Source organism: Amaranthus tricolor, chromosome 4 (genome assembly GCF_026212465.1).
Source record: "Amaranthus tricolor cultivar Red isolate AtriRed21 chromosome 4, ASM2621246v1, whole genome shotgun sequence".
In the NCBI taxonomy this organism is placed as follows: Eukaryota; Viridiplantae; Streptophyta; class Magnoliopsida; order Caryophyllales; family Amaranthaceae; genus Amaranthus; species Amaranthus tricolor.
In genome coordinates this window covers 30,365,692-30,381,254 of record NC_080050.1, presented here as the reverse complement: position 1 = coordinate 30,381,254, position 15,563 = coordinate 30,365,692, and the positions used below count along the sequence as shown (strand labels likewise).

At 35.2% G+C, this 15,563-nt stretch overlaps 1 protein-coding gene across 1 annotated transcript; it reads right to left on the bottom strand.

Annotated features, from left to right (window-relative positions):
• Positions 1 to 1,880: 1,880 nt before the first annotated feature.
• On the bottom strand, positions 1,881 to 3,479 carry LOC130810175 (dof zinc finger protein DOF1.2-like). Its single transcript, XM_057676137.1, has one exon. It carries the CDS (start codon positions 3,313 to 3,315, stop codon positions 2,587 to 2,589), a length of 729 nt encoding a protein of 242 aa, XP_057532120.1. The 5' UTR covers positions 3,316 to 3,479; the 3' UTR covers positions 1,881 to 2,586.
• Positions 3,480 to 15,563: the final 12,084 nt, after the last annotated feature.

Sequence of the window (15,563 nt, the reverse complement as noted above, 5' to 3'; positions counted from 1 at the left end):
AAATCTTCTGGGAGTCATGATTTAATTATACTGGTTGGTTGAAGGGCATTATTGGGAACATAAATGGAAAATTTTACTGTATGGGGGTAGCTTATAGAAGCTTCTCACTTACTGTAAATAGTAGTACTAGCTTTCTAAGGACAAGGTTGAAGTTGGTGAAAAGATCTCCATAATAATAGAGCTTGAGAGAAAAGCAATTCTAAAACTTAATTGTACTACTTGTTAATGCATCATATTTATCGTAAAACTGTTTAATCTTAAAACTACAATATAATAATTAAAAAATTTGACTATTTCTCTAACTTTTTCATAAAATATACTTTAAGTTACTTTTACAGAGGGTGTAATATTATTTGGGGCTATTATTTGGACAGAGGGTGTAATATATAATATAAAAGACTAATTAAAAACCATTATGTATGTTGTAATGATTTTTTTATACCATCAATTTAACAGAATTTATGTCTTTCATACATACACTCAAGCAACACTTATTTGCATCTTCACATTCTTCAACTTTCCAAGTGTAAAATAAAAAACAAAAGCTTCGACTTCAACTTGTTTTTTATAATTAGGTTGTAGACTGGTTTTACAGACCAAAATAATTTTTTCAGCGCACTTTAGTCTCACTCATGCGCACTCGAGAAAATTTCACAGGTCACCCATCCTAAGATTGCTCTCACTAAGCACGCTTATCTACAAATTTCTAAGCTAACAGACTCCCTTGAAAAGAAGATATACCTTATTGTTATGACATAAAGATTTTTCCTTCCATTCCTATAATAAGGGTTCAATTCGCCTACATAAAGATCAATTTTTTTTTCTTCTTACATGTATAGAATCTCTTTAGTCTTAATTCTAACTATACAAAGATAATGAAATACATCACAATAATTATGCGTAATATCAAAGCTTTATAATATAGTGGAAAAACATGGCCATATTGGATCGCAACATTCGCCTTGTAAAAGTTTTAAGACGAAACAAATTAATATTTTCTATGCTATAAATATCTCATATTTTCTACCGATATCTGATGTTATAATAATTACATCACTTCTGTTATCGGATTATCGCGACCGTTTCCTCATATTTTTACTATGCTTTGTAGTAGAGAAATGATAGTTGAAGAGTGGTAATTCATAAAGAAACTTAAAATAGAAAATTCCATGATTGACCAAAGATATTCCACAAGACTTGGAATGTAGAATATCTATACATGGTTATTCAAAAATTTTATTCTTTTTTGTGATTGGCCAAATTTTCTCTGTTTCACATCTTGAATCTAAATAATAGGCAGCAGCTGTACACAAAATTGGTGATTCACATGGGGATGCTGTGTTGATGTATGACCTGTGGATAACATTATGTTTGTGAGCTGTATGATACTGACTCCATGGCCATAAGGTTGTTAGTTAGATGACACTTTCAGTCTGATTTGTTGATGCATGTTAATTCACATGTATTATCAACAATATGAGAAAAGCATTTGGTTTTTGTAGCGTAGGTACATAGGTGGTTTTGGGAGAGGAAGCTGATAGCTCACCTCACAAGGTAGGGGCGAATTTAAAATATTGGTAAGGTGGTTTAGATATTCATCTCTGACTGTTTACAGAATTAACTAGGTTGTTGTTTTTCTGCGTTATATGTTATCTATTAAAATAGTAATAAAATTTTTGTTCTAATGATATTGGTCATAAAATGTGCAAGTGTGCGCCTTGAGCCCTAGATTCTTCCTTGCCATTGAACATCGTTTGACTTCTGTGAACATGTAGTGGGACACAATATGAGCTCTAGGATCGGCTCAATAGTTAATTTAGTCAATGGTTAGGAGGCTCTACAGTTGAATTATCCCGTTGTAAGTTAGCATTTCTTTCATTTGCAACTCATGAGCATAGTGCAAAAATATAGTTTCGTCTAGGATTGTGTGACGGTCATAGCTATGCGATAACAGAGTAATATAGTTGTGTAACTACCAAAAATCAATCAAGACTCTTTAAATCGACATAAAACACATTTTTTAACACCAGTCACCATTACAATGCGAGTAATAACAATTCGATAGATACAATACAATGCAACTTTATTTTATCACTATGCTCATGTAATTTAGAAATGCACTATTTTAAAGTAAAAGAAAGAACTAAAATAACAATAATGGAATAGAAAACTATATAAATAAGGATAAGAATTTCTGTTGCTACCAGTTACAATATCAATGACTCTATGCAAATGCCTTGAGGCTCTAACAAGCTGCATTACAATAACTTATCAAAATATTGACTTTATTGTTTTTAATAGTATAAATAAACTATATAGTATATACTACTAATCCCTTTTAGTAAATATTAATCAAGTAAAATTATGGCAATGGCTTTTAGACCAGGCTAGCCGATCCAATCTTTCGGGATTAAGTCTTAAGTATTGGTGTTGTTGCTTTTAGCCTACACGATGAATCAGTATCTATGAGCAGGATATACCGGGTATGATATGCCAAACGGGTTTCTATATACTTGTAAAATTTGGAACTCTGCTGTTGATTGTAATGTAAGCTGCAAGATATGAAATCTGATGCCAAAATTTGCTTCAAATCCTGTATTTTGAATCAAATTCTTGAGCCTGATTCATTGTTTGCCATGTAAAACCCGAAAAATCGAAATCTTCAGACCAAAAAACATCCTCTATAATGTCATCAAAAGAAGGCAAATCAGGGGTCATAAAACCCTGATTTACTTCCTCTGCTTGAAACTGTATGTGATCAGATGGCACAAAATGCAGAAAATTGTCAGACAAATTTGGATACTCGAATCGATTTTCGAGACAAGAGGTCGATAATTCAGACCCATAAGATGCTTCAGAAGATGTTGTATTTGTTGTTGCATCATTCAATTCGTCGTAATTGACAGTATTATCATCACCCGAGTTCAGAAACCGAGCAAAAACAGCAGCCATGTCGATATCAGGACACCCTGATTCCGAGTAATTTGATGAGGAATTGGGTGACTGCAGGTTTATGTCTGATTGTGTACTCGAATTAGGACCCGAACCAGCCTTGGAAGACCTGGATCGACGACTCTTGCGACACCCACCACCCACAGGGACATTCCTAAGGGACCCACCTTTAGTCCAATACCTTCTGCATCCTTTGCAGAAGAATCTTGGTTGCGAAAGGCTATAATTGTTGTAGTAACAAAATTTTGTGTTGGAGGAAGCGCATCGCGGGCAAGGTGGTGCTGGATCAATGTTAACCCTCCATCTTCTATCGGGCATAAGTGAGCGCTGTGGTAGTGTTTGAAATAGCTCGATGTTTGACATGTTTGTCGATGTTAAAGGGTGTTTTTTCGAGTGAGTAAACGAGGCGATAGGAGAGACTGAGAGGAGGATATGTGGTTGTGGTGAGAGGTGTGGAAGGAGGAATGATGAAGAATAAGAGAAAGGATGGTGTATATATAAGGTATCATTAGGGGATCTACAATTGGTTCTAAGGGGTGCAATGTACCCCAATATTAAAATAAAAATTCACTAAACATCTTTTTTTTTTTTTTTTGGTTAAACTGCATATTAAAATGAGAAGAATGCAATAGAATGGAGGGATTAATTATAAATTTAATTTTTAGACCACTAAAAATTATCTTTTGATTTATATAATTGAGCCTAATTATTTTGCGATTAAGACTTTAGCATTATTGTTGTCAAGAGAATCTTCTTTAATAATTATCATAAAAATTAAAGTACACAATAATATAAGAGATTAATTGTTAAATAATTACAGTCATTTTTATAGAATGATTTTTAAGTATAAGTAATAAACTTATAAAAAAAATATTTTCAAAATCTGAAATGTCAACACAAAAGCTATACGAATATTATATATATTTCTGTTTCAATATATTATGAGTAGTAATCTATACAAATTTTCATATTTATAATAATAATTTGTTTTAATATTCTACTCCGAATTTTAAATTCTAAATTCATGACTGCTAAATAAAGATATAGAAATAAATGTGGAAAAAGCACTACTAAATGGAAGTGAACATGTATGGAGGAGTAGGAAATGTGGGGCTGGAAGTTAACGTGTGTTGTTGTTCCACTCTTTTGGCGAGCCGTCAATGCTAAGGAACAACAACACGAGCAAGGATGAAGCTTTTAATGGTGTTAATATCACGTGATCCAATCAATTTTCTGTTCATGGTTTTCATCAAAAACTATATATATATTTTTTTGTCTAATTTTAAAGTTTTTGCATTAATATAATGTTCCAATTATTTTTGTGAGGTATTGTTTTTCAATTAGACAACTTAAATAAGAAGTCTATATACTTATAATTATATTTGTTTCAGTCATGAAACGAGGAAGTACAAACGACATTTAAATACCTGGATAAAAGGTGTGGTCGGGGATAACTGTCAGTATACTGAAAATGTTTATGATCCTTCCGCTGATGAGACCTCAAATCCTGCAATACAACGTTAGCCTTGTCCGGGGGGTGATTTCCCGGAAAACCCCTCCGACGCTCAAGTCAGATCGGGAGACAGAAAGTAATGAATATATGATAATGAATGAATACAAGATTAACGGATTGTAGGATGAGTTCAGATCAATTGAAGGAATATTTGGTTCAGTATAGATTGTATGTAGGAGGGTGAATATTATTGTGGTGTAACGATAGCAATATAAAAGCTTAGTTCGGTGCAAATGATGTACGCGACATGTATTTATAATGGTAGAATGGAGGTTAAATGGTGAATAAATGTGGGAATCATGGGGATGATGGGTGAGTGGTAGATTATGGTGAGTAATGGGTAGTTATTTTAAGAAGTTATTGGACCGAGTTGGGTGGTTAGGGTTTGACTAAATAAATTACGGGTTTATTTATTTGACCCCATAACATTAGTCCCACGCATGAAGAGTGATAGATGAGGGAATTTAATGTAGCGAGGGTATCAGTCTTTATGCGGAAAAAATCATACCTGTGATGCAGATCAAATAAATATTCGGAAGAAACCATGCAATAAGGTCCGAATAAGGTAAACTTCGAATTTTTGCCTCGATGGGCCCATGATGGTGGAAGCCCCATGAATTATAAATATTTGGCCTTTGGGCCACTTTTGATGATTCGAATTTTAGAGCCTGATATGATGATTCGACATTTGAGCCTGATATGATGATTCGACATTTGAGCTTGATATGATGATATGGTCTGGCAGTCAAACACCTGTGACTTAGATAAGGAATCATACTAGATGAATCCTTCGAAAGCATTGATGAATATTCGGATCAGACATAAGTCTGCATTTAAGGAATATTTGGATCGGACGTAGGTCCGCATTGCCCAGCCGTCAATCACCCGGGACTTAGATAAGGAATCATACTAGGTGAATCCTTCGAAAACATTGATGAATATACTGATCGGACATAGGTCCGCTGAATAAGTGATCGAGTTATCAAGCTAGGTGATACTCGCTAGAATATTTTGATCGGACGTAGGTCTGCATTGCCCAGCCGTCAATCACCCGGGACTTAGATAAGGAATCATACTAGGTGAATCCTTCGAAAACATTGATGAATATACTGATCGGACATAGGTCCGCTGAATAAGTGATCGAGTTATCAAGCTAGGTGATACTCGCTATGAATACATTGACAAATAACGCCCAAAATCACTCGTTTTGGGGCTTAATAAGAGTCCGAGTTACCAAGCTAGGTGACACTCGCAAGGATTTCACTTTCAAACTAGGTGAAATTTTGATAATTAAGATAAATACTTTGAAAATATTGCCCAAAATCAATCATTTTGGGACTTCAATAATAATATGGCTTTCAAACTAGGTGAAAGCTTAGATGATTCCATAATATGACGAATAATGCCCACATGTTGGGACTTTAATAATAATATGACTTCAAACTAGTTGAAAGCTCAGATGATTCCATAATGTGACAAATAACGCCCACGTGTTGGAACTTCAATAATAATATGACTTTCAAACTAGGTGAAAGCTCAGATGACTTTATACACTCATCATTGAAAACCACATATAAGTAAGACCCAATATATTAAGAATAATAATGGTGAAGTATTGAATTCCCATGCAGAAATAATATAATATTCTTCCAATGTGTCAATATCATACTTCATCACTTTTCATGTTGACCCATGAATATAACAAATATAAAACACCCGATATATGTTGATAAATAAAAGCAAGAATAACCGTATGATCATCATCAGATTAATATAATATATTCTTCACTTGGCAATACTAATCAAAGATTTACATCGTTTATGTAGCATTTCATAAAAAGGCCATGGTGATGATTTTGCTTTATGTATCAAGTTACCTGAGATTGTTTTCTCACAGGTGGATGGTTCGAACCACTGTCAGATCATTACCCGGATCCAGCCATTACAATCAATATAGGTAGTTTTCCGGGGATCTGATTAAGATAGTTTGAACCACTGTCAGATCGTACCCGAATCCAACCAATACCTTGAATTGGGCAATATTTGGAGTAATTTTTTCAGATTGAAATCACGTAGCTGAAGCTAGTTCGGAAACGTTCTACGGGTCATCTAATCCTTTAGATAGTGCATCAAACCGAACTTCAACAATGAGACTGAATTTTTTGGTCAGTGAAGTTGGTTTGGAAACGTTCTATGGATCTAATAACCCTTTAGAAGGTGCATCAAACCAAATTTGGGTCCAACTTTATGATAATACGTCATGACAATTACTCAACCGGCTCTTCGATGATTCGGATGTAGCATAACTCGGCTACTTTCAATACTTAGACAATTTTGCCAAATTATTGGAGGCCCTTGGGGGTGTTCGAGTTTTTAATATTTCGGACAAATTGATGATACGGCAAAAGACAAAACTTGTATAATAACCTTAAACAAGAGAATCCGGCTATTCGATGGTACAGAATGACTCATCGCATCCGAATCGCTTATGATATATAGCTTATTAATTAGACGGTCACATAGCTGGAGTTGATAAAAAATGGTGAAATTATAGAGCTGGATATAATATATCACATAATTAGACGGTCACACACGAGTGGGAACCTTCTTTTCCTCATATCAAAATGATCTTCAAATCAAATCTTCATCATTAACAAATAATTTTTGAATCCCCAAAAATAATGGGTGCCGAGAAAAATTCAGGAAATATCCACATACGGCACAGTAAAGATAAGATGATGGTCCTTTAGACCGAAACCACTTAGTTTAAGCTAGTTTGGAAACGTTCTATGGGTCATCTAATCCTTTAGAATGTGCATCAAACCGAACTTCAACATTAGGAATGAAATTTTTAGTCGATTGAAGTTGGTTTGGAAACGTTCTACGGATCTAATAACCCTTTAGAAGGTGCATCAAACTGAACTCAACATTTGATGATTCATGTTCATTGATGGTGAAGGAATGTATTCATATTAAGGATGATTTTTTTATACCGAAACCACTTGAAGAATGGTCAAAAATAAATACTTAATGATTTGACCCTCAATTTTCAACTTGAGGGCGACTAATAAGTTATCAAGGTATTAATTTGTACTTGATATGATTAATACGAGTTACAGATAACATAAAGTATAAATGACCGCCCAAATCATAGGAGGACCAATACCTCATAAGTGATTCCAATTAATAAGCTTGGTCCAAAATAATAACCAATTTTACCGTAATGAAAATAACTTATTATTAACCTTCATCCTAACCGCAACACAAGAATTATACCAACTAACTTTATTTAAAAGAAATTAAATAAGCTTTCATACCTGTGGAGAAAGCGCATAAGTATTGATAAACATATGAGGTTTGGCGGAAAAACCAATGGAAATTGTGATCCTTTGACCAATAGAAATAACTAGGAGTAGCAGCTTGTGAAATTATAAAAATTCTTAAGACTTAAATATCATGATTCATCAATCATCATATAAAAGACATACATTAACCCACAAACTTTGGCCATTGAACTTGAGAGCATACTGACGGCGCATCACACCAATTATTAAGGCATTATAACTAATATGGTGGTTGCGATTTTTTTGTAAGTTATTTGGGAAAAGCCACGACTTTATGTTTCTCTCCCCACGACTAAAAGTTCAGGTAGTTTCAGAAGAAAATGCCATTGATGAAGAAGGTTGTGGTGACTCGTCATGAAACCAACAGTAATCTTAAATATTGTAATCTTCCCCGCAAAAATCAAAGGAATTATTTTAAGCAATTAATTCCAACATGTTAACTCTTTGGGGCTACATACATTATTCATGACCAGTAGATATTTAATTTTGCTTCCTTCTGTTAGCTTTTAATCGTTTATCCGTTCCGACAGCTACATTTGATTCTACTACATATGAACTCGTAAGTTGATCCTATTTTTCTCAGGGTAGACATGACTTTTATGTTTGAAATCCCCACAGACGGCGCCAAACTGTTTCAGTCATGAAACGAGGAAGTACAAACGACATTTAAATACCTGGATAAAAGGTGTGGTCGGGGATAACTGTCAGTATACTGAAAATGTTTATGATCCTTCCGCTGATGAGACCTCAAATCCTGCAATACAACGTTAGCCTTGTCCGGGGGGTGATTTCCCGGAAAACCCCTCCGACGCTCAAGTCAGATCGGGAGACAGAAAGTAATGAATATATGATAATGAATGAATACAAGATTAACGGATTGTAGGATGAGTTCAGATCAATTGAAGGAATATTTGGTTCAGTATAGATTGTATGTAGGAGGGTGAATATTATTGTGGTGTAACGATAGCAATATAAAAGCTTAGTTCGGTGCAAATGATGTACGCGACATGTATTTATAATGGTAGAATGGAGGTTAAATGGTGAATAAATGTGGGAATCATGGGGATGATGGGTGAGTGGTAGATTATGGTGAGTAATGGGTAGTTATTTTAAGAAGTTATTGGACCGAGTTGGGTGGTTAGGGTTTGACTAAATAAATTACGGGTTTATTTATTTGACCCCATAACATTAGTCCCACGCATGAAGAGTGATAGATGAGGGAATTTAATGTAGCGAGGGTATCAGTCTTTATGCGGAAAAAATCATACCTGTGATGCAGATCAAATAAATATTCGGAAGAAACCATGCAATAAGGTCCGAATAAGGTAAACTTCGAATTTTTGCCTCGATGGGCCCATGATGGTGGAAGCCCCATGAATTATAAATATTTGGCCTTTGGGCCACTTTTGATGATTCGAATTTTAGAGCCTGATATGATGATTCGACATTTGAGCCTGATATGATGATTCGACATTTGAGCTTGATATGATGATATGGTCTGGCAGTCAAACACCTGTGACTTAGATAAGGAATCATACTAGATGAATCCTTCGAAAGCATTGATGAATATTCGGATCAGACATAAGTCTGCATTTAAGGAATATTTGGATCGGACGTAGGTCCGCATTGCCCAGCCGTCAATCACCCGGGACTTAGATAAGGAATCATACTAGGTGAATCCTTCGAAAACATTGATGAATATACTGATCGGACATAGGTCCGCTGAATAAGTGATCGAGTTATCAAGCTAGGTGATACTCGCTAGAATATTTTGATCGGACGTAGGTCTGCATTGCCCAGCCGTCAATCACCCGGGACTTAGATAAGGAATCATACTAGGTGAATCCTTCGAAAACATTGATGAATATACTGATCGGACATAGGTCCGCTGAATAAGTGATCGAGTTATCAAGCTAGGTGATACTCGCTATGAATACATTGACAAATAACGCCCAAAATCACTCGTTTTGGGGCTTAATAAGAGTCCGAGTTACCAAGCTAGGTGACACTCGCAAGGATTTCACTTTCAAACTAGGTGAAATTTTGATAATTAAGATAAATACTTTGAAAATATTGCCCAAAATCAATCATTTTGGGACTTCAATAATAATATGGCTTTCAAACTAGGTGAAAGCTTAGATGATTCCATAATATGACGAATAATGCCCACATGTTGGGACTTTAATAATAATATGACTTCAAACTAGTTGAAAGCTCAGATGATTCCATAATGTGACAAATAACGCCCACGTGTTGGAACTTCAATAATAATATGACTTTCAAACTAGGTGAAAGCTCAGATGACTTTATACACTCATCATTGAAAACCACATATAAGTAAGACCCAATATATTAAGAATAATAATGGTGAAGTATTGAATTCCCATGCAGAAATAATATAATATTCTTCCAATGTGTCAATATCATACTTCATCACTTTTCATGTTGACCCATGAATATAACAAATATAAAACACCCGATATATGTTGATAAATAAAAGCAAGAATAACCGTATGATCATCATCAGATTAATATAATATATTCTTCACTTGGCAATACTAATCAAAGATTTACATCGTTTATGTAGCATTTCATAAAAAGGCCATGGTGATGATTTTGCTTTATGTATCAAGTTACCTGAGATTGTTTTCTCACAGGTGGATGGTTCGAACCACTGTCAGATCATTACCCGGATCCAGCCATTACAATCAATATAGGTAGTTTTCCGGGGATCTGATTAAGATAGTTTGAACCACTGTCAGATCGTACCCGAATCCAACCAATACCTTGAATTGGGCAATATTTGGAGTAATTTTTTCAGATTGAAATCACGTAGCTGAAGCTAGTTCGGAAACGTTCTACGGGTCATCTAATCCTTTAGATAGTGCATCAAACCGAACTTCAACAATGAGACTGAATTTTTTGGTCAGTGAAGTTGGTTTGGAAACGTTCTATGGATCTAATAACCCTTTAGAAGGTGCATCAAACCAAATTTGGGTCCAACTTTATGATAATACGTCATGACAATTACTCAACCGGCTCTTCGATGATTCGGATGTAGCATAACTCGGCTACTTTCAATACTTAGACAATTTTGCCAAATTATTGGAGGCCCTTGGGGGTGTTCGAGTTTTTAATATTTCGGACAAATTGATGATACGGCAAAAGACAAAACTTGTATAATAACCTTAAACAAGAGAATCCGGCTATTCGATGGTACAGAATGACTCATCGCATCCGAATCGCTTATGATATATAGCTTATTAATTAGACGGTCACATAGCTGGAGTTGATAAAAAATGGTGAAATTATAGAGCTGGATATAATATATCACATAATTAGACGGTCACACACGAGTGGGAACCTTCTTTTCCTCATATCAAAATGATCTTCAAATCAAATCTTCATCATTAACAAATAATTTTTGAATCCCCAAAAATAATGGGTGCCGAGAAAAATTCAGGAAATATCCACATACGGCACAGTAAAGATAAGATGATGGTCCTTTAGACCGAAACCACTTAGTTTAAGCTAGTTTGGAAACGTTCTATGGGTCATCTAATCCTTTAGAATGTGCATCAAACCGAACTTCAACATTAGGAATGAAATTTTTAGTCGATTGAAGTTGGTTTGGAAACGTTCTACGGATCTAATAACCCTTTAGAAGGTGCATCAAACTGAACTCAACATTTGATGATTCATGTTCATTGATGGTGAAGGAATGTATTCATATTAAGGATGATTTTTTTATACCGAAACCACTTGAAGAATGGTCAAAAATAAATACTTAATGATTTGACCCTCAATTTTCAACTTGAGGGCGACTAATAAGTTATCAAGGTATTAATTTGTACTTGATATGATTAATACGAGTTACAGATAACATAAAGTATAAATGACCGCCCAAATCATAGGAGGACCAATACCTCATAAGTGATTCCAATTAATAAGCTTGGTCCAAAATAATAACCAATTTTACCGTAATGAAAATAACTTATTATTAACCTTCATCCTAACCGCAACACAAGAATTATACCAACTAACTTTATTTAAAAGAAATTAAATAAGCTTTCATACCTGTGGAGAAAGCGCATAAGTATTGATAAACATATGAGGTTTGGCGGAAAAACCAATGGAAATTGTGATCCTTTGACCAATAGAAATAACTAGGAGTAGCAGCTTGTGAAATTATAAAAATTCTTAAGACTTAAATATCATGATTCATCAATCATCATATAAAAGACATACATTAACCCACAAACTTTGGCCATTGAACTTGAGAGCATACTGACGGCGCATCACACCAATTATTAAGGCATTATAACTAATATGGTGGTTGCGATTTTTTTGTAAGTTATTTGGGAAAAGCCACGACTTTATGTTTCTCTCCCCACGACTAAAAGTTCAGGTAGTTTCAGAAGAAAATGCCATTGATGAAGAAGGTTGTGGTGACTCGTCATGAAACCAACAGTAATCTTAAATATTGTAATCTTCCCCGCAAAAATCAAAGGAATTATTTTAAGCAATTAATTCCAACATGTTAACTCTTTGGGGCTACATACATTATTCATGACCAGTAGATATTTAATTTTGCTTCCTTCTGTTAGCTTTTAATCGTTTATCCGTTCCGACAGCTACATTTGATTCTACTACATATGAACTCGTAAGTTGATCCTATTTTTCTCAGGGTAGACATGACTTTTATGTTTGAAATCCCCACAGACGGCGCCAAACTGTTTCAGTCATGAAACGAGGAAGTACAAACGACATTTAAATACCTGGATAAAAGGTGTGGTCGGGGATAACTGTCAGTATACTGAAAATGTTTATGATCCTTCCGCTGATGAGACCTCAAATCCTGCAATACAACGTTAGCCTTGTCCGGGGGGTGATTTCCCGGAAAACCCCTCCGACGCTCAAGTCAGATCGGGAGACAGAAAGTAATGAATATATGATAATGAATGAATACAAGATTAACGGATTGTAGGATGAGTTCAGATCAATTGAAGGAATATTTGGTTCAGTATAGATTGTACGTAGGAGGGTGAATATTATTGTGGTGTAACGATAGCAATATAAAAGCTTAGTTCGGTGCAAATGATGTACGCGACATGTATTTATAATGGTAGAATGGAGGTTAAATGGTGAATAAATGTGGGAATCATGGGGATGATGGGTGAGTGGTAGATTATGGTGAGTAATGGGTAGTTATTTTAAGAAGTTATTGGACCGAGTTGGGTGGTTAGGGTTTGACTAAATAAATTACGGGTTTATTTATTTGACCCCATAACATTAGTCCCACGCATGAAGAGTGATAGATGAGGGAATTTAATGTAGCGAGGGTATCAGTCTTTATGCGGAAAAAATCATACCTGTGATGCAGATCAAATAAATATTCGGAAGAAACCATGCAATAAGGTCCGAATAAGGTAAACTTCGAATTTTTGCCTCGATGGGCCCATGATGGTGGAAGCCCCATGAATTATAAATATTTGGCCTTTGGGCCACTTTTGATGATTCGAATTTTAGAGCCTGATATGATGATTCGACATTTGAGCCTGATATGATGATTCGACATTTGAGCTTGATATGATGATATGGTCTGGCAGTCAAACACCTGTGACTTAGATAAGGAATCATACTAGATGAATCCTTCGAAAGCATTGATGAATATTCGGATCAGACATAAGTCTGCATTTAAGGAATATTTGGATCGGACGTAGGTCCGCATTGCCCAGCCGTCAATCACCCGGGACTTAGATAAGGAATCATACTAGGTGAATCCTTCGAAAACATTGATGAATATACTGATCGGACATAGGTCCGCTGAATAAGTGATCGAGTTATCAAGCTAGGTGATACTCGCTAGAATATTTTGATCGGACGTAGGTCTGCATTGCCCAGCCGTCAATCACCCGGGACTTAGATAAGGAATCATACTAGGTGAATCCTTCGAAAACATTGATGAATATACTGATCGGACATAGGTCCGCTGAATAAGTGATCGAGTTATCAAGCTAGGTGATACTCGCTATGAATACATTGACAAATAACGCCCAAAATCACTCGTTTTGGGGCTTAATAAGAGTCCGAGTTACCAAGCTAGGTGACACTCGCAAGGATTTCACTTTCAAACTAGGTGAAATTTTGATAATTAAGATAAATACTTTGAAAATATTGCCCAAAATCAATCATTTTGGGACTTCAATAATAATATGGCTTTCAAACTAGGTGAAAGCTTAGATGATTCCATAATATGACGAATAATGCCCACATGTTGGGACTTTAATAATAATATGACTTCAAACTAGTTGAAAGCTCAGATGATTCCATAATGTGACAAATAACGCCCACGTGTTGGAACTTCAATAATAATATGACTTTCAAACTAGGTGAAAGCTCAGATGACTTTATACACTCATCATTGAAAACCACATATAAGTAAGACCCAATATATTAAGAATAATAATGGTGAAGTATTGAATTCCCATGCAGAAATAATATAATATTCTTCCAATGTGTCAATATCATACTTCATCACTTTTCATGTTGACCCATGAATATAACAAATATAAAACACCCGATATATGTTGATAAATAAAAGCAAGAATAACCGTATGATCATCATCAGATTAATATAATATATTCTTCACTTGGCAATACTAATCAAAGATTTACATCGTTTATGTAGCATTTCATAAAAAGGCCATGGTGATGATTTTGCTTTATGTATCAAGTTACCTGAGATTGTTTTCTCACAGGTGGATGGTTCGAACCACTGTCAGATCATTACCCGGATCCAGCCATTACAATCAATATAGGTAGTTTTCCGGGGATCTAATTAAGATAGTTTGAACCACTGTCAGATCGTACCCGAATCCAACCAATACCTTGAATTGGGCAATATTTGGAGTAATTTTTTCAGATTGAAATCACGTAGCTGAAGCTAGTTCGGAAACGTTCTACGGGTCATCTAATCCTTTAGATAGTGCATCAAACCGAACTTCAACAATGAGACTGAATTTTTTGGTCAGTGAAGTTGGTTTGGAAACGTTCTATGGATCTAATAACCCTTTAGAAGGTGCATCAAACCAAATTTGGGTCCAACTTTATGATAATACGTCATGACAATTACTCAACCGGCTCTTCGATGATTCGGATGTAGCATAACTCGGCTACTTTCAATACTTAGACAATTTTGCCAAATTATTGGAGGCCCTTGGGGGTGTCCGAGTTTTTAATATTTCGGACAAATTGATGATACGGCAAAAGACAAAACTTGTATAATAACCTTAAACAAGAGAATCCGGCTATTCGATGGTACAGAATGACTCATCGCATCCGAATCGCTTATGATATATAGCTTATTAATTAGACGGTCACATAGCTGGAGTTGATAAAAAATGGTGAAATTATAGAGCTGGATATAATATATCACATAATTAGACGGTCACACACGAGTGGGAACCTTCTTTTCCTCATATCAAAATGATCTTCAAATCAAATCTTCATCATTAACAAATAATTTTTGAATCCCCAAAAATAATGGGTGCCGAGAAAAATTCAGGAAATATCCACATACGGCACAGTAAAGATAAGATGATGGTCCTTTAGACCGAAACCACTTAGTTTAAGCTAGTTTGGAAACGTTCTATGGGTCATCTAATCCTTTAGAATGTGCATCAAACCGAACTTCAACATTAGGAATGAAATTTTTAGTCGATTGAAGTTGGTTTGGAAACGTTCTACGGATC

Coding starts and splice junctions, on each gene's coding strand:
- LOC130810175 (XM_057676137.1), bottom strand. CDS start 3,315: ATGTCAAACATCGAGCTATTTCAAACACTACCACAGCGCTCACTTATG.